Here is an 18589-nt window from a genome sequence, read left to right as displayed (position 1 = left end):
CATTTCAGTTACGCGGCTCCCTTGAGCCTGCCTGCAGGACGCACCAGCAGAAGACACCCAGGCGGAATGTGGCGTCACCGTGACGTCACACGCACTCACTTGCCGCTGTTCTCGCCCATGCGTGTAGTACGAGGCGCGGCGTTGTCGACAAAGTGGCGCATCTCTGTCGACGTTCGGCACGATGGAAATGAGTGCCGGCGGCCGCGTTGACGAATGCGACGACGCGACGTCGTATAAGGATCTCGAGGATCGAAAGTAGCAACGGCGGTCTTGCGTTCATTTATTTCTACCCAATGCGCAGCCGCGGAGCACCTGTTGACCTGACTGGCACGCGATGGTGGTGTCGACGGACGGGATCCGCTTGGAAGCGAAGGCAGAAGCGGTGATGCGCCTCGCGTCTTCGGAGGCTTGATCGTTGTAAGACGAGGTTGTCGCGGCTTGTGGGAGAGTTTCGACCAAGAATCGATACGGTGCCACGGTAAGTATACGATTTGTTCTATTAATAGCGAATATGTCCATTGGTAACGTGCTTTTTGAATACAGTGTCACCGCATCATGCTTCTTTGAATATGTAAGCAAATGACGTAGAATATAGAAGCAATCGGTCGTTGAAGCCAGTCCTTTGGCGGACTAACGCAATGAATGCCACTGACAAATTGGTATTTCAAGCGGCATTTTCAAACATTGCTTATCGATTCAATTCTAATTCTTGTTTCCTATTCTGCAAATGACACTTGTCACGTTTAAGGTAGCTAGAGTAGCAGCTGACACACTCGGACATCCTTTGAGTTTACTTTGAAGGCCTTCCTTCCGCCTTATCTTTTCTTCTTGTATTAGGGAATAAACTAATGTTCAATGAATGTTGACCATGAAAAGAGCACCCTGAATTAAGTCTAGTGATCGAGAATGCTCAGGAGCAAAAGGTATTCTGCGTGCGATGCCAAACGGTAGTTGCTGAATTTCGCAGCATAACAGCATAACATTTATTAACCTTGGCCAGTGACCAGTACTCATCAGCGCGAGGTCCTCTGCCCGATGACTGAAGATGACATTCTTAATGTGCCCACGCAATCATAATATGTAACTTCATGGAAGTACGACACTTCGTATTAAATAATTTACGAGTTTTTGGAAAGAACAAACTACTCGTAAAACTTTCTGCATTACTTTCGATGATCTTACGCAAAGCAATAAGGCGATTCAGGTCAGCTGACTTTTTATTGAGCATGCTTGAAGTTTATTGATGGGCTGATTACGCTGTTGAGTCCTCTTATGAGTTACATTTGCGGAGTTGTAATTAATGCGCTGTGAGGTCAAGATTTACATTGGAATGGTGGCAAAATGAACACCGCGGGCAACCGCACATCTTATCGTAGGGCAACAGCGTATCTCGTAAAGGCTTCCTCTTAAACTTCACTTTGGCGAAAAGTTCCCTATTCTAATGTGAAGCGATGCAAGAGGCGGTCGCCATGTGCTCTCACGATATCGCTGTATTCAACCCTGAAAAAAAAAAAAGCAACTTATTCGCATTTGCACTGAAATTTTCAGGACGATTTAAGCTGAGTAAATTGAATCGACGTTGGAACGAATTTCGCAGCTTCTTATTTGTGCTTGCAAGGAGCAGACAGCCCTGGCGTACAATGTATTCCAATGAAACTCTTAGTATCGCTTTCGTTTTAGTTTTGTGGTGCTGATACCGTGCTTTATGCCTTAGGTCGTCACATGGCGCTGAATATTGTATGATCCGGCACTCTCCTGTGAACTACCAGCCTGGAAAAGATGTTCTTGCGCTATTATACTGCGATCCTTCGAACTAACACTACGAAAGAGCTACAAGATGCCGACAATGCCAAGGTGTGGAAACAGTTTGAAGACTGCAGAACAAGACGGTGTTTGCATTGGCGCTGCCGGCAATGAGTCACATCGCAAGGTTTTCTTGTCAGGTCTTTATGACGAATTGATGTGAAGCGTTGGCTTGTTTGAGCGGAACGTTTTAGGGGTGTTCCTTCACGTGTTTCAAGATGTTGAAGGCCCCGGCTTCTGAAGCTTGTTTCAGCTTCTTTAAGAAGAGACCATCGGCATGATATTCTGCTCGGCAGAACACTCCAAGTCGCTTCGACTATCGTTCACCGGAGCTGGGATTGACGAGACTGTGACTTCTGTGATCAGTGCTGTTGTGTGATCACGTGCTACGTGTATTGGTAGGTTGTGACACAATGAAAGCTTCCCGTGCTAGAACTTGGCAGACAAGTTGAACTCGCCGTTCCGATGTAGTTGGCTGCCATGCCGTCGTCAGCGTTTCTTCCGCTTCTGCCGATGGCGCTGGTACCGCTGTACATGACGCTGCTCTTCAAGGGTGCTCAGCACAAGACACCCCTGGTGCGTCTCACCTTCGATGAGGAGTACGACTACATAGTCGGTGAGTGCCAGGACACAGCGATGATTGCTTAAAGTAGCACGGGCATGAATTTTAGGATTTGTTCTATTTTTTGTAATGATGCACAATATATTAGTGAACATAATTCGTCCCGTGAACTTAGCCTGTGCCTAAATTAACCTACGTTATTATTATTATCATTATCATCAGCCTGACTACGCCCACTTCAGGGCAGAGGCCTCTCCCATGTCTCTTCAATTAACCCCGTCCTTTGCCAGTTGCGGCCACCGTATCCGAGAAAAGTTCTTACTCTCATCCGGCCACCTAACTTTCTGCCGCCCCCCTGCTACGCTTGCCTTCTGTTGGAATCCACTCCGTTACCCTTAAGGACCGGGCCTTCGCTTTACATGCCCTGCCCAAGCCCATTTCTTCCTCTTCATTTCGACTAGGATGTCAATAGCCCGCGTTTATTTCCTCACCCAATCCACTACGTAGATTTGTTTTTATGCCACTCGTGATCTCAGCGTAAGTCGAAATTTTCGCTGGGCTGGTTGGTCAATTCTGACATAAGTAAAGCATTGCGAATGAAGGTGCCCTAAGGCGAAACGAAGAAGCCCATCTTCATTCGCGCTGCTTTACTTATGTCTCAGCTTATCACTGATGTCATGAAACGTTTGGCAGTAGAAAGCGAAGCCAAAGCAGCATAAGGGAAGAAATTCTATCTTCGATTGTTTACCTCGAGGAGGCGGATGATGTCGTGCAGTGACCTATGTATACTAACATTGCGCGCCCCAATCGAAAAAAGAAAACACGCAGCCAAAGGTTTGGAAAGTTTAATAAGGCGCATTTTTTAGCGGTATTATTTTACTTTTAATCCTTGCCACAAGAAACAAAAGAAACACTTTGTACGCTGCAGTACAAAACTTCAGCTGAAGACGCACAATGAGCGTGTTACAACGTTCTAGGCATACAGCTGACGCTGAAAAAGGAGCGACATAAAGAAAACTGGCAGTACGCTTCCTATGCAGGCCAGAGTATTACCCTTGGTAAACTTGCAAATCCAGAAGGTCACTGATTTTCACGTTCCTCCTCCTGCTAGAGCGGAACAAGTGGTCCGATGAGCTGCTGTGGATGTACAGTCGGGGTTAAAAGTCTGTACACCACGTGTTGGAGGTTACACTTGGGCAGATGAAAGAACAAAATTTTGACTTTCTTCTCCACAGCTGTGGTTGCCAGCCAGCGACTTATAGCAGAGCTATTGACTTCGTTTGAGGAACACGTGGTCCACAGACTTTTGTGCCCGACTACGTACTTGAACTAAGCAGTTCTCAGAGAACGTTTACAGCTGTGTGTCTGTTAATATGTTTGCACTCATTATGCGTACTTTAATCTTCCCTTATATCCTGTCATGATTTTTCTTGCCTTCGTGCTGAGTACGCTCAATTAGACACGAGTTAATTGGTGAACCTCCTTGCCTTTCTCTGTAGATGAGTCGCTATATTTGCTACACCTCCTACCTTCCGCACGTAAACATTTTCGTTGTATCTCTAGTTCCTTTGCTTTGCGCAAGATGGAATATTTTTTTCCCGTTGACACTGGCGCAAAGACATAGGATTTTCTTTCGCCTTTCATTAACCCCCAGTATTTAAGGAGCAGCAGTGAACATCTCCTCGTACAGATGCATTTACTAGATGGGCCGCGGAAGCTAAGCTGCTAAGTAACTACAACGTTTAATTAATGAGCTGCAGTTCGCGAGTTTGATCCAGGCCGCGACGCTTGCGTTTCGGTTGAGCCGGAACTCAAATATTTTATTTATTTATTTAGAAATACTGTAAGCCTCTACAGACTCATACAGGAGTGAGTCACCAGAAAAACAAACAAACAATAAAACACAATGGCCCAAAAAAAGTAAAAAGCATGCCTTAGTTTGATAAATCTGGAGAAAGAAAGAAAAACCAAGCAGAAAAACAAAAAAAATACAGCAGAAGGAAACATTTCAAAGTTGGTAACGCAGTCAAGGGCGATGTGCCTGAAGAGATATGTGCCTGAAGAGATATTTCAAGTAGGTTAAAGAAACCCGAGAAGGTCGAAATGAACCTGAATCATTTCATTTGCCGAAGCGTGCTTCATCGATTGCAGCATTTGCTTTTTCACATAAAAATAATTTAACCATTGAGAAAGCACAGCTACAATAATTACAGCACACTAGCCTCCGCAGTAGATGCATCAACGCGCACCCTATAGCAACGTCGATTGGAGCTTATAGCAGATCTTGGGAATAAGGAATTTCCAGCCCTCCTGCACTCTCAATCACCATTTCAAAAATGTTTAGATTGTGGCGACGCTGCTTTTTAACGCTTTTTTTTTTATGTGGCGCCGGATGCAACGCTCGAGTTGGAGCTGCTTAAACATTCTCTTTTTTCGCGACGAGTGGCATGTCCGTTGTAGCTAACCAGCACCCAAGCCGTGACAGGCTTGCCAGGCCGTGTAACAATGCACTGCACCATACTCAAAAGGACTCACCGCAGCTATAACAGGGCATAGTTTGGAACTAGTGAGTTGTTCAATGTGCATCGAAGGTTGTGTGCATTAACTGTCCATGTTGTTTTTCGGCAGTTGTCTTTGGGTTTACAAACTGCTGCGCAAGCTGGAAAACTTGACATAGTTTTGGGCACAGCAAAGACCAGCCTTTCCACCGTGTGCACGCAGTATACGAGCACCAGCTCTTTGAAGGGCAGTGAACATGTACAGAAGGTTCTCGCTACCCCCTACAACATGCTTACGCCAGATGCACATAAGTCTAGCGTGTGGCATGGCAATCCGCAGGGCGTGCTTTTTGGATAGGCCTATACTAGCGTGTACGTAACCGCAAAGGTCGGCTGCCATGTGCGCATGAGCACTGACCAGGCGGGGACATACGTCTGCCACTGTGCATACGCAGCGGGCAAGGCTGGTCTGACATAAGTACACGCCAGTACTACTTCGCTATCCTGAAACTCCTTATCAACGCTTGGCAGAGGTATATTTTCAAAGGTCGAGTGTAGTTGCCAAGCCGACAACTTTTTAACTCGTATCGAAGGCATGGCAACACTGCAGGAAACATGCATCTTTCACCTCTCACAGTGTCTTGAATAAACAGCTCGAGCGACGACAAGCACAAGAGACAAGGAAACGGACGACACAGCAAGCACAGCGTTGTGCTTGTCGTCGTTCGCGCTGTTTATTCAAGATGCTTAACCAACTAGCCCGCCAAAACGTGTTAACTCTCACAGTGGCATAAGGACCTACGCGCAGTTCGAACTAAAATTCATGTTCTTGAGTTAACAGTGTACAAAGTAGCAAGTTAGGAAAAAAACCACTCCACCGAAACCACAATGCAAACCTCGAATTTCCAACCAGAAGCAGTGATTTTGGCACAAGCACCTTCTGTGTCAGCGAGAGCCAGCACGTTTCCTCTGCGAGCACTGATATGTGGTTCGCTTTTCACCTCTGAAGTGGCGGCATGCATTGGCAATAAGCTTGAATTAATAACAGTTCTTTTTGGCAAGTCTGCATTCTTCAATATGAGCAAAATTATGCGCAGACAGTAGAGATCAATGGTTGCTGCCTTTTGATGCGTGGAGTGTTAAGCTGCAGAGTAGCGCAAAGCCGCGCTTTCATGTTACATTTAGGTTTGGTTTGGTTTGGTTTGGTTTGGTTTATGGGGTTTAACGTCCCAAAGCGACTCAGGCTAACATTTAGGCGCTGCCGTATACAAAAATGATAGCGTAGAAGACAACAAACGGCAGATTGGACATCAGGAATCACGCAGGAATGATAAGTATTGCAATGAAAGGGTTTAAAGCCGCTTAGATAGTTATCAAGTGTCACTTCGAAGTACCACGTAGCGGAAGCAACGTACCGTTGCGACTTGATTTCTTATCTTTGGGATGTGTGTGTGTGTGTTTTGTCGAAGCACGGTGGTCGAACTGACGAGCTTCTTTAGAAGCGACGCTTGTGTGGAGGTGTTGGTCGGCGCCCTCAATACGGTCTAAAGTAACGTCAAAGCAAAAACTAGCCTGCCGTGAACCGTTACAAAATACAAGAATAAAATTGAGGTACAAGGTAGTGAAAAAAATATTCTGCAAACCTGTCACCATTATACCTGTAAAGTGAACAAAAACACACACAAGAACGTTCTGCAGTCATCGCCGCAAGCTGTCCACATCATCGGTGCCACTGCCCTTGATGACGTCTTTGTTTCTTTCTCATGGGCTGGGAGACTGAGCGCCTCATTTGCTTCAACCCTTGCGCCCCGCGGGAGCAGTGTTCCGTGGCATGAGCAGCTGTGATACGCGCTGCTTGCCAGTAACCGACGTCTAGCGAGCCGGCACCATTCATCTGTTGCCTGTTTTTTTTTTTTTTTTGGCCCGTATCGTACCTTTTCTGTCCACCCCCTCAGGTGTCCGGTAAAGAACGCTGTGTGACAAAACGAAGCGATTAAACATTAAGTTTCTGACAATAGCCACACGGAAGCGCTTAAGACCACCTCTTTGCGCCGACACGCAGGGACCACTCGGGCCAGTTGGGCGTTGGTGGCACCATTAGCTTCTTACTGTTGCATACGTCGCTATTTATTTCTTTGGCCACATCGCAAGAAAGTGGTGCCATTAGTTTGCCATTTGCCACCACGATCTCTTGATTGTGTAGGCCAAACCGGCAGATTCCTTAACAAAAGACTGTCAGAGCACAACTACAATGCAAGTACACGAATCTCAGGCCATCTGGGCGTTCATTGCCGCGATTGTAAATGCACTCCTCACTGGAGTGACACGAGCGTGCTGAGCAGGTGTAGTGACCAAATCACGCGAGATATAATTGAAGCCAAAAACATTGCGAGCCTAAAAGACCGCTGTGTCAGCACCCCATATGAGGCCCTTCTGGATAAGGAATTTCGTTTCCTTCCGACAGCTCAGCAGTCTTGATTTCGTGCTCGTTTCCTGCTGTGATTGTCTATGATTCATGTCTTATCCTTCTTGCTGTTTTCTATGCCTTGAGTATATTTATCGATGTGTCAGAGCAACAAAATTTCAGTTGTTAGTCAGCGCCTGTGGCTCGTCTCCCCTTTCTGCGTCCTTCGTGAAATTTGCGCTGTTTTCGTTGTGATGGAAAACTAATTAGCTCGTGATGTCTTCCCCTTAGCAGGCTAACGAACTAACGAAACCCAGCAGACTTCATCAATGGTAACAGTAGAACTATCATCATCATCATATTCTTCATAATAGAGATAGTTCACTGCAGTGGAAAGGCCTCGAGCAGTGGCTTCAAGTTATTCCATTCCAAATTAAGGAGTCTCCTCCTGTCGAATGACAGACGATTTTACTTCTTTGAAAGGATCCAGACCATGTTACAAAATCAATCCAGACACCAGAATATTAATTGTCCCTTTCACACTGGAACTATATGCGATACGCTGACTCAGATAGAAAGACTGCGCGGCGTTTTAAGAGGTGCGTAACCTGCCTGAAAAATGTTCTGTATTTGCTTATGCAGCACCGTTTACAGATGAGTTCAGAGGCGACGCTAGTGCAGTGTAGAAGCACTCTGCGGCGAACAGCAATTCTGTCTGACCCACGGTGATTAACAGCGTGCAAAACAACTATTTGTGGTGCTTTGCAGTTTCTTTCAAGGTATTCTACCAACCGGGTTCCTAGAGCTACTTGAGTTTTCGGTACGTTGAAACTCCTTTTGTGGCGCTTCTGCAAGGAATAAAAAAGAGGAAGAAAACCAGACGGAGATAAAGAACGAGAGTGAGCGAAAAAAAACAAGAACAAAAGTGAAAAAGAGAAGGCAAATGAAACAAAAAAAAAACCCAGCTCCATAGCTGCAAACAGACCGAAACGAAAGTTTGAGAACGACATGGCAGCTAAACTAGAAAAAAATGTTGGAAGGAAAATGAGATTTTGAATAATTTGTGAGGTGACGCGTGTCGTGCCTGCGCTACTAAAGTGAGGGAACTCCCCCCGCCCATAAAATGAGAAGACTTTTAAAAATGAGGAAAGTTGTTCAAATGTACTGCTGAAGTGAATATGAAAACTCGGAAATTTTATGCCTTGACACCAACTCCGGCGGAGTGGTTCCAGCGATGCGTATACGCTTTGAAAGTGATACTCGGAATGCAACTCTCTAGGAACTCGGGCACATTGCATGTCCTTCCAGGTAACAACAGGGAAGAATCTAGAAATATGCAAATATCTTCACATGGTGGCACATTTCTATGTACGTCGTACTAGTACTAATAACATTTTACTTGCCCGTCGGCTGAAATTAAAGCTGTAAATTAAAGCGGCCACCTCCTAAATTTGCGTAAATCAAAGATGTGCCTTCAAGCGCATCCCGCGCTTTCTGAGCGTGTCTAGGCATCTACAAGAATAAATTTAACAACGGATATTTTGAATTCGGTGTTCGGTTGCGGGACGATCATTTTTTTCCTGCAACACTTAATTATTGCAACATGAGTAGAAGAATAATGTGCTCAATTCAAGTTGATTAAATCCTGATACGATACCCACCGGGCAATAACAGTACTCCGAAAATTAAGTTTCTATCATCTTTAAAACGAATCGATTCGCCTCAGCTGAACAATTTTTCATTTGCGCCCCTGAAACCAAAAAACAAACGCAGAAATTAATTTAGGTTTAAGCATATCTTGCTCCCGTACGCCGGGCTGAATATGTAGCATTTTCTTTAAACATAGTAAACAAGTCCTTTTCAATGCTCTACTATTCATGCTCTGCTATAGTATCGCCAGCTCTCCCCCTTGCGACTTCTCAAACGATATTAATGCAACTTGGCCGCGTAGGAGAGACGATATCCGGGTGACTCCTTTGGCCACGCCTCCAAAGGAAGCCTTGATGGTGCTAAGTACTCTTAATGCAGTAGGTCTTTAATTTCGGAGGCAAAGACAGGTTAAACCCGCCTTGGTCGTTTGAGAGTTTGAGAGCTTCAACCGCACAACGGAAATTCCTCAGACATTTCCTCCCACTCTCTCCCTTTGTTCCCCTTCCCACGTTTAGGGTTGCATACTGGGAACGGCGTAGTTAATCTGCCTTCCTTTCCGTTCCTCTCTCTCTCTCTCTCTCACGTTCGAAATGGACGGAGTTTTGCTGTGGTAAAAACACGTCTCTCGTTCTACAGTATTTTAAAAGAAAATTTAATCACCATCTGAATGCTGTACTGGTGGTTCCGTGGATAAGATTAACGAAGCGAGTGCAACAGCGCTTCACACGCCAGCTTTAAATGCTGCTTGCAGCTGTCTTACCCGTACGGTGTCGTCCGGCCGTAACGGCTGGGAGCGCTTGCATTGAAGCGGCCTTACTAAAACTTTTGTCTTTCTCGGCTGAACCTGTTGTGATTCTGATGCTCTCGATATCTGCACTTCGAAAGTTACAGCGCGTCTTCCCTTCCAAAAGGTTATGCTTAGTTCGCTATACTCCTGGTGCAACCACTGCACCAGTAGTGAACGCCTTCATTGAGTAGGATTTATTGTCGTCGTAAGGTTGCGCGCACAGGATTCGACCGCATCTGTGAGTAGTCCGAGTTGTTGAGATTACCTTGACAGTGTCCTTGTAAGTGCCTAATTTGTGCACTTGTCAGTGTGTCCTAGTATCCACCCAAAGTCTCGAATTATGGTGACTATAACAGCAAAATAACGGAGCGGCGATTTGCTAAGGTATTTTTGCACTATCAGATGATCTGGATACTGTTAAACACCTTGGATTTCTCTGGTGGTGCCGACATCAAAGAAAAGGAAGCATTCGAGGAGTACACTGCCAAATTTTGGATGTGCTATTTTTCTTTGAAATGATGCGCAAAACATTGGTAAAAATAAATCGCCATATGGAATTCACCCGAGCCCTGATTCAATTTCCTTCCTGCTGATGTTTTGGTTTCAACAGGCGAACGATGACTGCGAGGTCAAAGTTGACCTAAGGTCACGTGAGACATTATAAAAAACTCCTAGAGTATAGCTGCTTGCTCATATTGTTGTCACACTGTATGTTGGGGCAGGCCGGCGTAAGTATGGCAGTGAACTAAAACGCTGAAGTAGCGAATTGATATTCATTTTCCTTATCTGCTATTTGTGAAGATGTGGATGTTTAGTTTTTGGCCGGGAATGATAAAATGGCTAACGAAAAGCTTCAGTGAACAGTAACCCGTATTATCTTCTCACCCTGCGGACCACTTCAATGACCGAGCAGTGGGAGGTGGCTCTGCGGGAGCGGTGGTGGCAAGTCGCTTGTCCGAGGACCGAGACGTAAAGGTCCTGCTTCTGGAAGCCGGCCGGGTGCCCAATTTCTTCCTGGACGTTCCCCTGTTGGCCGCCGAGTTACAGCAGACCAAGTTCGACTGGGCCTACCGCACCGTGCCGCAAGAGGCCGCCTGCTTCGGGCTCAAGAACCGGGTATGCCCAGCGCAGCTATTTAGCTCGCACCTCTTTCCTCGCAATCACTAAAACTGTTCAAGAATTTGCATGTCCACGATTTGCCTCGTCTTATACGATGATGACTAACGTTTCTGTGTTGAATGTTTGGTTATCTTTACCACCTAGTCATGAAAAGGCCGGACAGCTTCGCTTTACTGAGGCAAGAATCACGCTAAAGCTCATTGCTAGTACCATAGGTCACACTAAACTTTAGCGGCTGTTACGGCCTTGAGAAATGTGTCTTGCTCTAATTTTGAGGCGCATCGTTTTGAAACGCAGGTTTTCTTGTCGAAGCTTGCATTTTCGCCGCATTTAGCCCTTTTGCCAGCAAGTTATGTTCTTAAAAAAAAAGAACATTCCAGGAAAACAGAATTTTGGCAGCAACAGTGCTAGACATAACGTGAATACAAGCATTCAGCGAGGTACCCTCGCACTATTCGCGCAGTACTGGTGGAAATCGGCATTATTTACGCTTGGGTGTCACCCTCCGAAAAAGAACTCTCCATCGAGGCAGCCTACAAAAGACGGATGGATGTAAGATAGGAGAGTCCCATTTGAAAGAGGGTGGTGGAGTGACCACCATGCTGGGCTTTTTTTTTTACTTTTTTATAGCGTTATTAATTGGTGTAGAAAGTCCCATTTTATTAGATGCCTTTTCATACACTTCTAAGTTCTAACCTTATGTTACCTCTTTGCTTTTGAGCCACCAATCTTCCAATCACTTTCTGTTGACTTTGACAGCCGATTCATTCACATGACCATTGTTATCTCTAAACCCTAGGGCCTCAGAGAGAATTCCTGTACCTGCATCAACATTCGGATGGATACCATCACATTCTAGTATGAGATTTATGCTAGTGAAAGCAGCCCTCAGGCGGGAGTGAGTAGGAACTGAGGGCAATGATCCGGTGACGACGATTTCCTCATTAAGGGGTTTACAAGAAACATTTGGCGTGCTGGCATGTTCACTAATGCGTTTCTAGGTACTGAATACATCAACCTTTTCAGCAATTCCTGAGCTTCCTTCCTTGTCCTTTCTTCCCAGCAAAGCCTGTGGCCCCGTGGCAAGGTCCTTGGCGGGTCGAGTGTTCTAAACTACATGCTGTACATCCGGGGCAATCGCCGAGACTACGACCGCTGGGAGCAGCAGCTGGGGTGCGAAGGCTGGGGTTGGAACTCCGTCCTGCCCTACTTCATGAAGTCCGAAGACAACCGGGATCCCTTGATCGCCTACAACGGTAGAACCTTCACTGCCATGCAATGCTAGAAAAAGTGTCTTATTACGCATTGAACTCTACTGCACCATGCAGGTTATGACGCGTACGAATGAAAGTGACACACGTGAACGGAACGGTGCCTATAGCTCCGAATGCTTCGCATAGATTGGTTTCATAGATTACAGCCATATTTCTCGATTTCCATGGCACGTCATTGCTAGCTCTTATCAGAACATACCACCATTCCTTATTCTGTCAGCGTTTAGCATTTACGCCCACAAATACTGGGTCCCATGATGAAGCCGTGAGACAGATTTTCTACAGAGGTCCTCGTACTTGGATTTCACAATAAAATAAGATCTATGGCTGAATTACTTGACTCACTATTCGAAGCCACGCAGTATGGATAAACGGCGTGACGTGAAGGTGACCCACGACGCAGTGACCGTGCTAAGTCTACGGTGTGTGTTCATGATGTCCGGCATCTTCTGTTCAGCCTGCTTTAGCACTAGTGCTGATCAACAGCATCACTACAGGCGTAACTGCCGTTAGGTTTATTAGTGCAATGCTTAAGGAAGCTTCTTTAAAGTACAACCGCCCCTAGTGCTCCCTGAAACAAACTTAACCAGCACAACATAACCGTCGCTCTTTGCGTGGCTTAAAGTGTGCGCTGCAGCTTTTCGTCTAATCAGTACAGAATAATGAATGCTAGAACGAGCGTTACACCCTTCTTCATTATTTTCAAATGCAGGCTACCATGGCCGAGGCGGCTACCTCACTGTGTCTACTCCTCCATATGCTTCTCCCCTGGCGCATGCCTTCGTCGCAGCGGGAGAGACTCTCGGCTACCCCAATATCGACCTCAATGGGCCACTTCAAACCGGTGAGAATGGCAAAGCTCGGAGGCCATTTGCCTCGAGTCAGTGCGGTGTTATCTTTGCTATCAACCGGAGCAGATGCGAGGCATGCGGTAGGAGGTAACGTGCAAACATACGTTTTTCTCTCGCTGATGCTTATAGTACGAAGAGGAGTGTAATTATACGGCCTTAAGGCCTTTTCGTGGTTTTTGACTGCGGTGACCATTATCTCGTCCCTGCGAAAGCCAAGAGAACACCCTTCGCATGGTCGCCTTTAGCGTTCACCAGTTTCATCTACCCGAGACAAACCTCAGTTAATAGAGCCCCTACAGTCTGATAGAGCTCGTTGACAGTGTACATATTTTGAGCCGCATATCTCTTATATTTGCCGAAAAGGGCATATCAGCTACCAGCACACAGGTCAGTTTCTTTACTTGGCGCTTGGACGTTGATGTAGTAAACCGTTATATTCTCTATAGATGCAGCATAATTTTGTGAAGAAGCATTTGCAAGGTAATCATGTTATAGCAAAGTGCAGATCTGTTGAAACAAGGCAACACCACTTTCGCAGGCTTCGCTATTCCTCAGAGCACGTTGAGGCGAGGTGCTCGCTGCAGCACCTCCAAGGCCTTCCTGGAGCCGTGCAGGGGCCGGCGTAACTTGCACATCCTGGTCCAGGCACAAGTCACCAAGGCAAGTGAGATCCGGTCTTTCTGTCAACGATACAACAGAGATGATTCGTGACCCTCTTCTAAATCTACTTATGGGTACTGCCTACCGCTTTCGTTGAAGTGAACGGCTTAGAGAGATGCATGCGCAGATAAAAGTGGATTCTGGCCCATATCGAAACTGTAGACACAATGAACGCCTTTTAGAAAAAGTTTACCATTCATTAGAACCCTGGAAAAATAAACACATGGCACTCCTTTTCTCTAAACGGCACACACCGGAAGGTCAGGGCTAAGGGTGATCATAAGTTGAGAGGATACTGACTCTACGTATCCCGATAAGTCTCATCAAAACTGCGGCTAACTATTCTTTCCGGAGCATCAAGACCACCCTTTGTAGTGCATGAAATGGATGCTCGTACACTTATAGTCGGACTTACTACCTCTTCTCTCCGATTATTTTGTTGGTTAGGTAGATAAGGCGCAAAAATATATCGACTTCCGTACCCTACCGAAGCGAATAAATGGATTTTGACGTATATAAACGCCAATGAATATTATTCTTGCAATATTGTTTTTCGAGCCGTAAAATTCTTGAGCGAAATCTTTAGGAAGAATCACGTCTGTGTGTGTATGGAGAGTGACACTTATGAAGGAAATTTCTTTGCGTCTTATAGGGTCACCGCTAGAAATTTAACTGTTCAGTGTATAGCTTGCGCACTGAGGCATGTGGTCTACATCAGTTCCAGGCTGCGTTCAAGGACGCCTACGATATTACTTCTTTCGTCAGTTTGCAAATACATAAAATACACCCAGCACTGAGAGGTTTTATCTGCAGTTGCCCCAGTCACATTTCTTCTCGAGAACATTAAAGGGCAACTTGTGAAATACAGAAAAAAAAACTGGTACCAGGGGCGTTAAATTCAGTATAAAATTTTATTTATCGATTGATACAAAGTGCGGTCTTGTTCTAAACCATAACACGGTGGGCACGTGTACAAAAAACGACCTATGCAGAGGCATAACTATGCGAACTAACTCTTTCAAGAGTTCTTTAAAAGATATATCAGTGATCTTCCGAGCAGACGATAAAGTCTTGTTGGCTCAGTTGAGACTGTACTTCATATTCTCTTCGAATGACTAGCGTACGACAACGAACGTGTGCACTATGAACAATGCATGCTGTTCGTCACCCAAGTACCACTCACAGTGGACTCTATATTAGGCCCTTTAGGCTGCTACAGACAGCACCGACGTGCAATGATATTCTTTTTTCCATATTTAGACGCTATTGGTGTTCTTGACACACTGTAAATTGCCCGAACACTTGATGACTTCGCTGTACATGCACAGAACGTGACTTCAGTCTCATCCAAAGAAGCCATCATGCAGTGAACTATTGCGCTAAAACCCTCTTCAATGACCGCACCCTTTTCTACCACCCTTCTTCCATCTTTACTGCCCTATTCCCTCCCCTGCGCATTGTAGCATGTCAGGGGATATTCACGCCGGCTAAAATCTGTTTTTTATTAAAGAGCTCTCTCTCTCTCTCTCTCTCTCTCTCTATTTTCTTGTCGTTGAGTTTCTGCATAAGAACGCCTCGACCCGAAACTGTCCTCGTTCTCCGAGTATCAATGCATCTAATGTCACTATCGTTCTACTCCTCCCTTCATTCATTTTTCCCTTTCAGCTTTTTTAGTTTATCAGCAAGATCAATAAACTATGGCTCAATTGAGACCCACCCCCTATTTCTTCATTCCCTAATACACGGTACACGCCAGCGCAGATCCTCTTCGACGAACACCGGAGAGCCCGCACTGTGCTGTTCCGGTACAGGCGGCTGCAGCGCGCTGTCAGGGCGAGGCAGGAGATCATCCTGTCGGCCGGGTCCATCGGAAGCGCCCAGCTTCTCATGCTCTCTGGCATCGGACCACGGCTGCACCTGGAATCCCTCGGCGTCAGTGGTCGTCCTTTTGCCTTTTCCCGCCTAGCTTCCCACTGAAATACACATCTTTCACGTCGTCAGTCAAGAGTACGAGTGGGTCACACAGGGAGAGGACAAGCACTGCTCATTTTATATTACTTTTAAATCCAATAGTTGAATAATGGCGGATAAATGTTTTTGAAGGAAACCGTGTGATTTTTGTTTTAATGCACGCTACCCAGATGAACGTCGCAACAGATGAGCGCCCGTTTTGAGTTTGGAATGCCTTTAGCTGCCGTTCTAGGGAAACTAATGTGAGCATCGTAAGGATACTGCGGCGAACTTGGAACCCAACATGAGACCGAACCAAAATCCAAAAGAGAGGGCGAAGATAAAAGAGAGCTTATCCAAGACATTGTAAAGGTTTCCGTACAAGCGGTATCTAACAGAAAAAAAAATTATCATAATAAAGCCCCGAGTGAGACTCGAATCAGCGGCGGCGCAAAGTGGGGAGCTTAGTTTACCGATGTTTTGTACCTATGGTTCTTCGGTTTTAGGGGGTAAAAATTGTGTGCTATTTTTTTTAACCAAAACTGGGGAATACAAATCGAGTTATTCAATGAAATTCCCAAATTCTGGGTGTTCTGTGCTGCTAGCACTCGGGCTCTCGGGTGTGTAGGTGCCATCAGAGCGGGGCAGTCTAGATGGAAAACGGGGCGCTGAAGAGGGTAGGTTTAGCTGAAGAAGCGTTAGCGGAGTAAGTACAGAGTTATTATTTATATATAGCCCATTGAGTTTGCTTCTGGGCATTGCAGAGCGCGTCGCTTTGCATCATCAGCGATCCGTGAGGTGCGAGGAACTCTCATTGGTATCACTACGATGCGGAGGACTTGACTGGGGTCAGAGTACCCCACGACACTGCTTAGCGGAAATATCTTTGGGTGGTTGTATTTTTTCAGATGCAGTACTTCTGACCCAATGCTTGTCCCATTTATCTTTTCTTCATAAACCGATCTGCTATTTTGTGCGGCTTTATTGTTCTCCTGCAGATCCCTGTGATCAGTGATCTCCCGGTGGGCGAGAACCTGCAGGACCACATTGGCGGTGCAGGGATTAGCTTCATGATCAACGACTCTGTATCCGTGGTCAGGAAGAGGTTCAACCCCAAGACGGGCTTCGACTACTTCATCAAGGGCCAAGGTAATTCATCCGCCATGCTTGATATGCTATAGTTCGCTGTCGTTCAAGTAGGAGAAATCAATGGTATGGGTTGCTTGTTATTGCAGGCCTCCTTCGAACGTGGTCACTTTGATGGAAACGAAACAAAACCACAGTATTGGAAACCTTAAGGCAAGAATAAAAAAAAAACCTCAATTATCCGTTTGGTGATGCGTAGTCTTCTGGAGGTTGGTAGAGGCATTTTTACTGTGGCGGTGCGCCGCCCTTCCCTCTGCTTCCGGCACTGCCACACACACACGCGCGCGGATTTTTTGGAAAAGGTTACTGTACTTCTTACGCAGTAAACCGGTTGCAGTGCATAAATACAACCATGACGTTGTAAACACGTTCGGTGGAAGTACACACAATTTTTTCCCTTAAAGGGAAGCTGAAGAGATTTTCGAATTCATTAAGATGCTCACGTATGGATGTGGGAACCTTAAAAATCATGCGGGTGAAATTTTTTTGCAGATTAGTCACTTAGGAGCGACGTAATCGCCGTTTAAAATTGCGCGGTAGCTCCGCCCCCCGCTGTCCGCCGAGCGCTGCTGATGACCCTGACGATGCGAGCCGAAACCGGAAACCGTGGGGTGGTGACGTAAACATTGGTGTTCCGTCGCCACGCAGCCTCCGCGACCGTGCTTGTTTCTGCGTGCGTGCCATCGTAAGCTGCTTCGATCTGCCGTGTGTTCCTGTATTTGTGCTTTTTTATGTTTGTGGTGACGTACAGAAACGTGGGCAGCATCGAGTGAAGCGGTGGACCATCATGCCAGCGTTCTGCGCAGCCTTCGGCTGCACTAACACCAGCGGCCGCGACGATGTGGTCTTTCATAATTTCCCGCAAAATAAGAAGCTTTCCGCGAGGTGGGTCGCTGCTGTGAAGCGAACGGATTTCAAGCCCTCAGACTATAGTGCTATGCTCCGACCGCTTTCGTGATGAAGACTATAACCATAGCCTGTCGATAATGCGTTCATTGGGCCTGTCAACAAAGTCAGCTGGACTGAAACCCGGCGCAATACCGTCTGTCTTCGCGCATAGGAGCTCGTCACCGCCACCGAGGCCAGCTTTCGCGAAAAGGAGGAAGCTCGAGGTAAGGATTTGTGTATTAATTCTATGAGAATTTGACTGCGCGAACCGGTGTTCTGTGTAGTGTATGGCGCGTAATTTCGTGGATGCAAGACTTCCGGTAGTAGTGAGATGAACGGCGCTGGAATGAGAATGTCAGGACGGCAGCAAACTGCACCTTACAAAATAAGTGCTTAGGTGTTATGCTTGCAGGCATGCGTCATGCATCTCGTACAGCATTACTCATATCAGAACTCGGCCCTAAATTTTTTGGCTCAGTAAAAATCGTTAAACTGCTATTAATACTGCAAGAGGTGGAGCGACGCGAAGTGCGCCTCACAACCAGAGACTGCGCGCCGCGCGTGAGCAGAGAACTTCGTTCGGTAAGCGAGCACGTGAAAAGACGTTATATGCAGACTCTTTACTCAATTATGTTGGAGCTCAGATATTCTAGGATTCATGCGTAGCCCTGAGTGGCGAGAACATAGGGAGTAGTACGCGGCACATTTTTCTTCGTGGTCGGAGCGCCGAGAAAACTGTTTGCACATGTTTCTGGTATACGGGCGCGCGGCGTTTCGTTTTGAATTTGGTTTCGCCTGGGGCCTGGCTGATAGCAGCCTCGTCAGCGCCCAATGTGCGCAGTCATGGCGCTTGCAGTCCGGCCCCAAAGCGCACACTTTTTTTTTGAGCGATCTACGTCGGACGCGGCCGCTGATTCTGTGTTAGCGCTTGAAGTGGCCTGTCAGGGTTTTTAAAGTGATCTTTTTTGCTTGGCTATAGTATTTGCAGGAGGTGTTC

At 46.3% G+C, this 18589-nt stretch overlaps 1 protein-coding gene across 1 annotated transcript in view; it reads left to right on the top strand.

Moving 5' to 3' along the window:
• The first annotated feature begins 2283 nt into the window (after positions 1 to 2283).
• Positions 2284 to 18589, top strand: part of LOC149328693 (glucose dehydrogenase [FAD, quinone]-like) — a 29252-nt gene continuing 12946 nt past the window's right edge. Inside the window, exons 1-7 of the mRNA XM_089561548.1 lie at positions 2284 to 2419; positions 10618 to 10820; positions 11887 to 12079; positions 12810 to 12941; positions 13487 to 13608; positions 15370 to 15540; positions 16557 to 16707. Of these exons, the coding sequence (XP_089417674.1) occupies positions 2284 to 2419; positions 10618 to 10820; positions 11887 to 12079; positions 12810 to 12941; positions 13487 to 13608; positions 15370 to 15540; positions 16557 to 16707 (1108 nt within the window). The remainder of the gene's footprint in view (positions 2420 to 10617; positions 10821 to 11886; positions 12080 to 12809; positions 12942 to 13486; positions 13609 to 15369; positions 15541 to 16556; positions 16708 to 18589) is intronic.

The sequence above is a fragment of the Amblyomma mixtum genome, chromosome 9, assembly GCF_055824585.1.
Source record: "Amblyomma mixtum isolate Tamu chromosome 9, ASM5582458v1, whole genome shotgun sequence".
Classification (NCBI taxonomy): domain Eukaryota; kingdom Metazoa; phylum Arthropoda; class Arachnida; order Ixodida; family Ixodidae; genus Amblyomma; species Amblyomma mixtum.
Note: the sequence above shows the minus strand (reverse complement) of the source record. Positions and strands in the feature narration are given on the sequence as shown.